The sequence below is a fragment of the Otolemur garnettii genome, unplaced genomic scaffold (assembly GCF_000181295.1).
Source record: "Otolemur garnettii isolate 467f Iridium unplaced genomic scaffold, OtoGar3 scaffold00013, whole genome shotgun sequence".
NCBI lineage: Eukaryota > Metazoa > Chordata > Mammalia > Primates > Galagidae > Otolemur > Otolemur garnettii.
The window spans coordinates 24,395,235-24,406,083 of record NW_003852408.1 but is presented as its reverse complement, the minus strand read 5'-3'; the positions used below and the strand labels follow the sequence as shown (position 1 = coordinate 24,406,083).

Sequence of the window (10,849 nt, the reverse complement as noted above, 5' to 3'; positions counted from 1 at the left end):
GTGGCTGGCGCCTTAGCCGGTTGAGCTATAGGTGCCGAGCCGGACAAGTTATTAAACTTCTTTGCACATCAGTTTTCTCATAAATGAGACACTGACCTTCTTGGTGTGTTGTGAGGAATGAATTATGCATGTAGTGCATATAAAGTGCTTAGCAACTAAGTGTTCTAACAGTACAAAATTGTTAGGTATTACTTTGGACGTTAAGTAAAGGACCCATAACCTGATCTAACATACAGGGAAAGGAGGCATACAGATGCTTTGGTGAAACTCTTTGAATGTAGAGTTTTAGAGGCAAAAGTTCATATTAATTTTATTTTGTAAAGTTTGAGATACATGTTCATTAATTTAAAGTTGTAATGAATAATGCAGGTACATTGATATACCCTTCATCCAGTTTTCCCCAAGGCTAACATCTTGGTCACTAAGCACAATATCGCAACCAGGAAACTGACATTAGTATAACTCAGAGTACATTCAGAATTCACCAGTTTGAGCACTCAAGTCATGCGTGTGTGTGCGCGTGTGTATTTAGTTCTTTGCCAAGGCTGTTCTCTAGCAGGAGCATCCAGATAGAAATTAGGTCATTAACACAGTAATTTAAATGATACTGGAAGAAAACAGTTGCGTGCATTCATGCCAACCACACACTTGAATATTACAGTCAGAATTACGCTCAGATAAAAACTCAGCACAGGGGCATCTGCCTCTGCCTCTGCTTCTTTCCTTCTCCCTCCACTACCTACCCCCGACCTTCCTCCTTAAGGCTTTACTCTAAACTGAAGAGCTAAGATATGCGACTAGGGAGATTACAAAATAAAGCTTCTCTTCCTCATAGTTCACACCAACTGTTGAGAGCAAAGGAGAAGGTTTAACTCTTTTGATACAGATTTGAAAATGCATTTTGCCTTCACATCAATCATTTGAGCCTTGTCTCCTTTTCACTTCCAGTTGGGCAAGGTGATTTGATCAACAAGGGCAGAGAAGGCCTTGCACACCCGCTCAGCTCCACAATAGAGGTCCATGTTCACTGAAGACTGTTGACCTGAAATCAACAAACAGGAGAGTCTTTCAGAGAAGCACATTTATAGGTTCTCAAGCCCATCTCGGTTAAGTTCTTATACAGTGGAGAGACCAGGTCCGTTTTTCCTCAGTTCCTAAGGACAGTGCTTTCCCCCTTATCTCTGTAGCATGTTCAATAGTACTAATTCAGCTAGGTGTGAGTTCTCGAGAAGCATTTTCCCATGGCTCCTAACACAAATCTGAGCAGCCAAAAAGCCCATTCCTGAGTTCTCAAACTCTAGTATACAACAAAATCACCTGGAGAGTGCTAGAACAGATTTCTGGGCCCCACCTTCACAGCTCCCATTCAGTCTAGTGAGATGGGGTCTAAGAATTTGTTCTATTAATAGGTTTCCAGGTGATAATGATATGGCTAGTCCAGGGACCACACTTTGAGAACCAGTGTTCTACAGTTACCTGATTAATGGTTTGAGTGGTTCTGCATGATCTATTGTAATAAGGATTGTGCTGTGGAAAGATGTAGCAAGTATCAAGCAAAAATTTGATGTGCATAAGTTTTAACCTTCTTTGTCTTTTGAGCTAGTTTCTGATTTAAGGCTATTTTGTTTGACATAAATATAGCTACCTCTCTGCTTTGTTTTGTAGTTTTTGGTTGAAGCTGGGTTTGAACCCACCACCTCTGGCATATGGGGCCAGCACCCTACTCCTTTGAGCCACAGGTGCCGCCCCTCTCTGCTCTTTTGTGGATACTATTCACATGGAATGTCTTTGCTATTCCTTCCCTTTCAATCTTTGTGACCTTAACCTTAAAATTTTTTGTAGACAGCATATACAGTAGAACCTCCATAGTTGACCACCTCCTTAAGTTGACCTAATTTTCATAGCAGCCAGCCGTCATATGTACCCCAGGGAAATTCCTCGTGTTGACCACCTCCATATAGTGACCAATTTGTTACAATCCCTTGGATGGTAAATTTAATGATTATAAGTCTTTTGATTGGAGACTTTAATCCAACTATGAAGTATTTAAAAAAATTTTCATAGGAAAGGAACATTTTGTGTGTGATTTTGTTAGTTGTTTTCTGTCTTTTAATTTTTTGCCCTCTTTTCCTTTTTTTTTTGGTGTGTGTGTGTATTATAATTTAATTCTTTTATTTTTTCCTTTCGTGTATCTTTTTTTTTTTTTCTTGAGACAGAGTCTCACTATGTCCCTCTCAGTAGAGTGCTATGACATCACAGCTCATAGCAACCTCAAATTTGGGGGCCTAAGGCTCAGTGCCTATAGCTTAGCAGCTAGGGTGCCAGCTGCATATACTGGAGCTGGCCAGTTCGAATTCAGCCCAGGCCTGTCAAACAACAATGACAACCACAACCAAAAAAATAGCTGGGTGTTGTGGCAGGTGGCCATTTTCCCAGCTACTTGGGAACGTGATGCAAGAGAATCGCTCAAACCCAGGAGTTGGAGGTTGCTGTGAGCTGTGATGCCATAGCACTCTACTTAGGGCAACATAGTGAGACTCTGTCTCAAAAAAAAAATCCTTGGGCTTAAGTGATTCTCTTGCCTCACCCTCCCAAGTAGCTGGGACTACGGGTGCCCACCACAACACCTGGCTATTTTTGTTTTTTGGTTGTTGTTGTCATTGTTGTTTAGTAGCCAGGGCTGGGTTCAAACCCTCCAGCCCTGGTGCATGTTGCCAGCGCCCTATCCACTGAAGTATAGGCACCAAGCCATTTTTGCATATCTTCTATAGTTATTTTCTTTGTGCTTACCAGGAGGCTTACATAAAATATTCTATAGTCATAACAGTTTATTTTAGCTGATTAACACCTTCATTTAAGTTGCTTATGAACACCTTTTACTTTTAATCCCCCCACTTCATTATTGACATCACAATTCCCATATTTTTATGTTGTATATTAATACATTTTAATAGTTATACTTATATTTAAATATTTTTGTACTTTAACTTTTACATCAACATTAAAAGTTATCTTCACACCACTGTTTCAGTATTATAATATTTTGCATTTGTCTCTTTATATTTACCCTTACCAACAAGTTTTTGGGTATAGTATTTTTGGTTGGCAGTTCTTTCAGGACTTTGAATTTATTTTCCCATTTCTGTAAGGTTTCTGTTGAGAAATTAGTTTATAATCTTTTTTTTTTTTTTTTTTTTTTTGCAGTTTTTGGCCAGGGCTGGGCTTGAACCCACCGCCTCTGGCATATGGGGCTAGCGCCCTCGCTACTCCTTTGAGCCACAGGTGAGGCCTTGGTTTATACTCTTATGAGGGTTCCTCTGGGCATGACAAGTAAATTTTCTCTTGTCACTTTCAAAATTCTTTTGTGTGTGACCTATGACAATTTGATTGCAAGGTGTTCTTAGGGTGGATTTCTTTGAGTTCATCTAATTTGAAATTGGTAGAGCTTCCTAAGTTCGGATATCCATTTTCTTTTACAGATTTGAGAAGTTTTTACCATTCTTTCTTTTTTTTTTTTTTTTTTTTTTTGCTTTAAATAACAATAAGCATTTATTATTTGTCATATCACTTATTATTTTTCTGGTTAAGGAAAGTAGTTTGGCTGGATGGTACTGGCTTTGGGTTTCTCATGAGGTTGGTCAGTTGTCTACCAGGGTGGCAGCCATGGAAAGTCTTAACCAGGGGAGGATAATCCGCTTGCCAAGTGGCTTACTCACATGCCTGGCAAGTTGTCTTCTTACTGTGTGAGCCTCTTAAGTAATGGTCTTCAGGAGAAGGATCCCCTATGCAGGCATACCAGAATCTCCATATGGAATTTTATTTTATTTTTTTTTTTGATTTTTTAGTTATTTACCAGTAAGAATAATTAACAATCAATATAAAAGAAAGGCACATTTTAAAACTCTAAAATAGAATGTCATCTATTCATGAATAATTTGTGATTCTTAACATATTATAATGAGAAGAATAAGAGTTTTAGAGTCAGATAAACTGAGAACAAAGCTCTTTGAGTCAGTTATTAGTAATATGTGCCTATGGAATTTATCCTTTATGTTTTTAATTTTTTTTTTTTGGAGACAGTTTTATTATGTCACCTTTGGTAGAGTGCTGTGGTGTCACAGTTCACAGCAATCTTAAACTCTTGGATGTAAGCGATTCTCTTGCCTCAGCCTCACAAGTAGCTGGGACTACACATGCCCACCACAATTCTTGACCCTTTTTTGTTGTTGTTGTTGTCATTGTTGTTTAGTTGGCCTGGGCCAGGCTCAAACCCACCAGCCTTAGTGCATGTGGCTGATGCCATAACCACTGTGCTGCAGGCACTGTGCTATGTTTTTAATTTTTAATTATTATGGATACATAATAGTTATATATATTTATAGGGTATATGTGATGTTTGACACAGCATACAATGTAAGTGAATCAAATCAGGTTAATGACAGTATCCATCACCTCAGGCATTTATCATTTCTTTGTGTTAGGAATATTCCAATTCCACTCTTTTAGTTGTTTTAGAGTATATACTAACTTATTGTTGATTATAGGTATTTTGTTATGCTATCAAATATTGGTCATTCTATTTAATAATCTAACTTTAATTTTGCTTAACCATACCCACTTTATCCACTCCTCCCTGCTATTCTTCCCAGCCTCTGGTAACCTTCATTCTCTTTCTCCATGTGATCAATTGTTTTTAATATTCAGTTCTCACATGCGAAAGAGAAAAATGTGAGATTTGTCTTTCTGTACTTGGCTTATTTCACTTAACATAATGTTCTCTAGTTCCATCCATGTTGTTGTAAATAGCAGGATTTATTCTTTTTATGGCTATATAATATTCTATTCTGCATATTTACTGTGTTTTTTTTAATCCATTTATCAACTGATGGATGGCTAGTGCTGCAATGAATATAGGAGTATAGATATCTTTTCAATACTAAATTTCCCTCTTTTGAATATATGCCTAGCAGTTGGATTTCTGGGTCATATGGTAATTCTTTGAGGAACATCCATGTTGTTCTCCCTAGTAGTTGCACTAATTTTTATTCCCATCAAGAGTATATTAGGGTTCTACTTTCTCCACTTCCTCACCACCATTCATTATTTCCTGTGTTTTGGATAAAAGGCATTTTTGACTGGAGTGAGATGGCTGCTATTTTTTTGAATGAGTTTTCTGGTTCCCTTTCTTTCTCTTCCACTTCTAAAATGTCCATAATGCATAAATTGGTCAGTTTGATGGCATTCCATATATCTCTTAAACTTTCTTCAGTCTTTCTCATTTTTTTTTCCTGTTTTTTATTCCCCTCTAGATAATTTCAAATGGTTTGTCTTTGAGTTTGCTGATTACTTCTTCTGCTTTGTTTAGTCTACAATTAAACATTGAAAATTCCATTGAAAATTTTAGTTTAGTTACTGTATTCTTCTGCTCCAAGATTTCTGTTCGGTTCCTCTAAAAATTTTCTGTCTCTTTGCTAAATTTCTCATTGTTTATGTGTTGGTCTCCTGAGCTTGTTGAGCATCTTTATGATGGTTGTTTTGAATTCTCTGCCAGGTAATTCACATTGCTCTGTTTCATGAGGGCCCACATCTAGAGCTCTGTCTTATTTCTTTGTTTGTACAGTGTTTCTTAGTTGCTTCATCTTTCTTTACTGTTTGTGTTGGTATCTGTGCAGTAGAAAAAAATAACCATTTCTCTTAGTCTCCACAGACTTGTTTCATATGGAAGAAGATCCTAAGCAATCAGTGTGGTTAGGTTCTGTAGGCTTCTCAAACCATCATGTAGTCCCAGCTGCCATGTTTCTTTTTAGCAGCCCTCAGGCATCAACAGTATGATGGGTTTTGTTAGTACTTTCAGACAGTTGAGACAGTGGATTGGCTCACTGACATCTCCAGAAGAGCTAGAATGTAGAGTGCATGGTCCAGTTTCTTCCCAAGTAAGAAATTAGGATCTGGGTTGGTTTTATTCAACTTCTTGCTTTGCAATGAGCCTATTGGAAAAGCTATGACAAGTGTTTTCATGCTAGTCTAAACCACCATCTTTATTTTCAAACCATGCTCTCCTAACCCCATCATTCTACTCCCATCATCCTTTCTCATCTGAAACCTCTGGTAGCAAATGAATGGCAGAAAGGGATGGGAGAGAAGCTTCAGGAACAATTTAGTTAGATGTACACAAGCAATTTCACTGTCAAATGGAAGGAAAATAATAATACAGTAAAACTGGAGGATCGTGTCCTTTTTATTTAACTACAGGGACAAATAACATTAGATTTATTCAAATCTAATTCCTTTACTGTGAGTTTTAATCAAATTGTTTACTACTGGTTTTCAGTCCAACATTTTTAATTTAGAGAAGTTTGGGGAATCCTTTCTAACACAATTTTCTTTTCTATTAAGCTCTCATAGTCTCTTGAAATCCCATTATCTTAGATCTTGATACTGAAAGACTCTATTTGGCTTATGTCAACAACTGCCCCAAACTGATAATTAGGTTTGCTGTTTTAGTCTTATCAAGCCTTTAAGTAATGTAAAGTTTATCTTAATTTTTTGAAATGTGTTGGCTCCTTAGCAAAGCTGCAGTCTGGAAGGGCTGTCAACTACTAGGATAATCACCACCCTAGATGAATACCTAGATTGACTCCCCATCTGAGTAAATCTTAGCATGTTACAAACAGTAGATCTTCTAATTTTCCCAAAAATTCTCAGCCAAAAAAAAACTTGAACAGTAATGTGATCAGAAACTTTCTGCTGTTATCTGATGTATCCACGCTAGAGACAGAGGTAACCAAAGGTAAGCAATACCTTAAGTTAGTTTGTTTCACTTTTCACATCTTCATTCATGTAGTTATCATACTTCCTGCTCCGATTAAGTCTGGTGTAATTTTCATAACAATGAATAGATTATGTATAAATTATGGAGTGCATTTTTATAATCCATATTGCAAATGGCTAAGTGGAGCTTAAAAATAGGATCATGTTCAACATCAGATTGAATAAGGACACAAACTTGATTAGAAATATTTGAATGAGGAAAGAGATGTAATACAAAATAGTAGTTATGAATATTAACATAGATCCTTATGTTTAAAGGCTTGTAAGAAATAAGACTAACACAAAAGAAATAAGATTGTACACTTAAATCTCAACAATCATCACAAGGGATAGAATCCTATAATAACAAAATTAGAAGATGTGTACCTTCTTGGTAACATAATGAGCATGTTTGTATAATAGTGCATACTTCCTGCTTCTTAATGGTTTTTAATGGTTCTACTGAGACATGTATTTTTTATATTGTCTACAAGATTTGATAATGCTAATTGCATCATCTAAATTTAGTACACTTTACCATTTTATGATTTTCCTTTTAATAATATAATGATGCATATGCATACATATCCATGCAGACCTTGAAAAGTCATCTAAAATATGTGTGCATGACTCTTTTAGCTTTTGGAATTAAACTTCGCAAATCTTGGGATATTGTTTTCCAACTATGTGTAGTAGAGCTCACCTATTAGGAATCTAAAATATGCAATAAAGTAACTACATTTGTGAGGGCTGATCTAACACAACATTTTAGAAATTAGCAGCTTTTATACACTCATTCAGAGAAACAAAAACAAACAAAAAGACTAAGATGTCAAAGACTAAAAAACTTGTCTCTAAAGTCCAATTTTTTATGTGACATTTTCCTACAAAGGTCAAGTGGATATTGATTTTTCTTTGAATACTCAGCATGACCCCAAGGATGTTTATATGGAATTGTAGTAGGTGGAATGAGGTGTCATCTTAGGAATTAGACACATGGTGCTCCCATCCCATCTTCGTTTTAGGCCATCTGAGCATACGTCTGACATCTTCCTGGATTTGTTTTCTCTAAGGAAAAGATTATAACTTCAACTCCATTTACTGTAGAGCTTTTTGGAATCACCAAATTAGTTAGCTGACTTGACTCTACAAAGTTGTGTATGAAACTGACATTATTACACGTTCAGTTTATAACTCTCTAGTGGTCACAGGCTGAATTGTGCTTACCCTTTCTCAAGTTGATACATTGAAGTCCTAAACCCCAGGAGCTGAGAATGTGACTATATGTGGAGGTAGGGTCTTTAAAGAGATCAATTATGTTAAAATGAGGTTCTTAGGGTAGGCCCTGGTCCAATACGAGTGGTGTCCATATAAGAAGACATTTGGACAGAGACATACACAGAGGAAGACATCAGAGGACACAGCAGAAGAAGGCCATGTAGAAGCCCCAGGGAGAGACCTCAGAAGGAGCCAATGCTGCTGGCACCTTGATCTTGGACTTCTGGCCTCTACGTTTGTGAGAAAATAATTTTTTGTTTGCTTGTGTAAGCTACTTAGTCTGTGAAATTTTTTAATAGCAGCATTAGCAAACTAATACACCAATTCAGAAATATTTTGAAAAGAAAGATATAAGACTACTATCCTTCATTTGTCACAAGTCTTTAGATGATCACTCTAACATATTAATAAAAAATCTCAGATTTTTTTCAGAAGAAATTTATGTATACAGAGTCACTTAAACAACATGGGTTTAAACTGTGTGAGTTCACTTACACCTGGATTTCCTTCTGCCTCTTCCACCCCTGAGACAGCCAGACTAACCTTTCTGCTTCCTCCTCTCCTCACTTACTCAATTTGAGTGTGATGAGGATGAAGACTTCATGATGATTCCCTTCCACTTAATGGATAGTAAATATATTTTATATTTATTATGATTTTCTTTCTTTCTTTTTTGATCCCTGAGGGTAAACAGTGATACTATGCAGTGTACTGTATTCAATAAATTTCATGAGATAGTCAATACTTTATTATAAAATAGGCTTGGTGTTAGATGATTTTGCCCAACTTTAGGCTAATATGAGTGTTCTGAGCACATTTAAGGTAGATTAGGCTAAGCTATGATGTTAGGTAGGTTATATATATGTTAAGTGCATTTTTTACTTAATGATATTTTCAACTTACTATGGATTTATCAGGACATAACACCATTGTAAGTCAAGGAGCATTTGTGTATGTGTATATGCAAAGATAACAGAATGCTCTAACTAGAAACATGACAACGTCACTCCAAAACACAAGGAACAAATTGTAAGAAAGAAGAGAATTTTTTAAAGCATGCAGAATTTAATGATAACTCATAGCTTATGAAGAAGATAATAACATAATATAGAAACCTTCATTATCTCCCACAAAGAAAGCAGCACTGTTATCCCCATTTTTAAATAGTGACATCAAGCTGCCCACTTATATATGATTCAGAGCTACTGATAATAATAATTGTAATAACAAAGTATTAAGGATTTATTGAATGCTAACTATGTAACAGGCACTATACTAAAGTCTCAAATAGTTCATTATCTTTAACGCTCACGATATCCCTCTAAATTAGGCAGAGGCAAATGATGAAACTTGTGGAAATCAAGTGAATCAAGAGATGCTACTGATATACAAAAGATTTGGAACTCTGTTACATAAGAGATAAATTGCAGCTGTTGGGCTAATGTTATATATTTTTAAGAGCCTGAATCCCTGGCCATCACTGTGTCTACTGACTGTGAAACTCTTACCTGATGGTGTTTCTAGATTGAAGGCATCCACAAGTTTTGACAATAGTTCTTGCATTTCCTCTTCTTCCAGCTCATCCTTTTTCTTTGTGATGATACTTGTTTCTTTCCTTTCTGTGGGTGCCAGAGCAGGACTGCTCATTTCAGCAGGAGCCATTTGGAGGGTGTCCTGCGGTGGTCCCTCCTGACAAATGGATGGGGAGCTAAGCATTTCCTTTGGCATCTTTTGTGCTTGGCTTTGTGCCTCGATGCTTTGCACAGTGGCCTCTGGTGATGCTGAATTTGGAAGTCCATGCTCAGCATTTGCTTGATTTCTGTGACTTCTGTCCACGTTGGTGGGGTTAGGAAGAGGTTTCCATGCTGCACCGTCCTCAGGGGAGTTCTTGATCTGGAAAGAGTCTCCTCCCTCTCCAAACCTTTCAGCTGAAGAATGGTCAACCTTGGATGCCGAATTTTGACTGGAAGAAGATGAAGGATGGAGTGGCTGCAACATCGCCTAGATGAAGAAAACTTTATTTATTTATGAAGAAATGAATATTTATCTTACTTTTTCAAAATGTGTTATATTTTATTATCCCAATAGAACATCCTAAAGCAAGATTTTTTCTCTTCTCTAAATGTACTATTATTATTTATTTTATTCTGCTAATTTCACGTCAACCTAAAACTCTCTATAAGAGTTGGAACAGCTGGCTCGGCGCCTGTGGCTTAAGTGGCTAAGGCACCAGCCACATACACCTAAGGTGGTGGGTTCGAATCCAGCCTGGTCGCCAAAACAACAACAGCTGCAACCAAAAAATAGCCAGGTGTTGTGGTGGGCGCCGTGGTGGGCACCTGTGGTCCCAGCTACTTGGGAGGCTGAGGCAAGAGACTTGCTTGAGCCCAGGAGTTGGAGGTTGCTGTGAGCTATGATGCCACAGCACTCTACCCGGGGGATAGCTTGAGGCTCTGTCTCAAGAAAAAGAAAAAAAAGAAGAGTTGGAACAGCTCAGGTTCTAAAACACCACAGAGAATAAACATAAGAAATTTGGGAACAGGAGGCTGAGGCAAGAGAATTGCCTAAGCCCAGGAGCTGGAGGTTGCTATGATCTGTGATGCCACCGTACTCTACTGAGGGCAACAAAGTAAGACTCTGTCTCTGAAAAAAAAAAAAAAAAGAAATTTGGGAAAATTCTAGGTTCTAAAAAAGCTCAGGTCCTAAGTATATCATAAGGAATTTCTGAGAACACAAGCATATGTTGAATTGTTAGATAAAA

At 37.2% G+C, this 10,849-nt stretch overlaps 1 protein-coding gene across 1 annotated transcript in view; it reads right to left on the bottom strand.

Annotated features, from left to right (window-relative positions):
• Positions 1 to 938: 938 nt before the first annotated feature.
• The window catches only part of DYTN (dystrotelin), a 61,047-nt gene continuing 51,136 nt past the window's right edge, over positions 939 to 10,849 (bottom strand). Inside the window, exons 11-12 of the mRNA XM_012802129.1 lie at positions 9,597 to 10,089; positions 939 to 1,042 (exon numbers count right to left, since the gene is read on the bottom strand). Coding sequence (XP_012657583.1) covers positions 939 to 1,042; positions 9,597 to 10,089 — 597 coding nt within the window. The remainder of the gene's footprint in view (positions 1,043 to 9,596; positions 10,090 to 10,849) is intronic.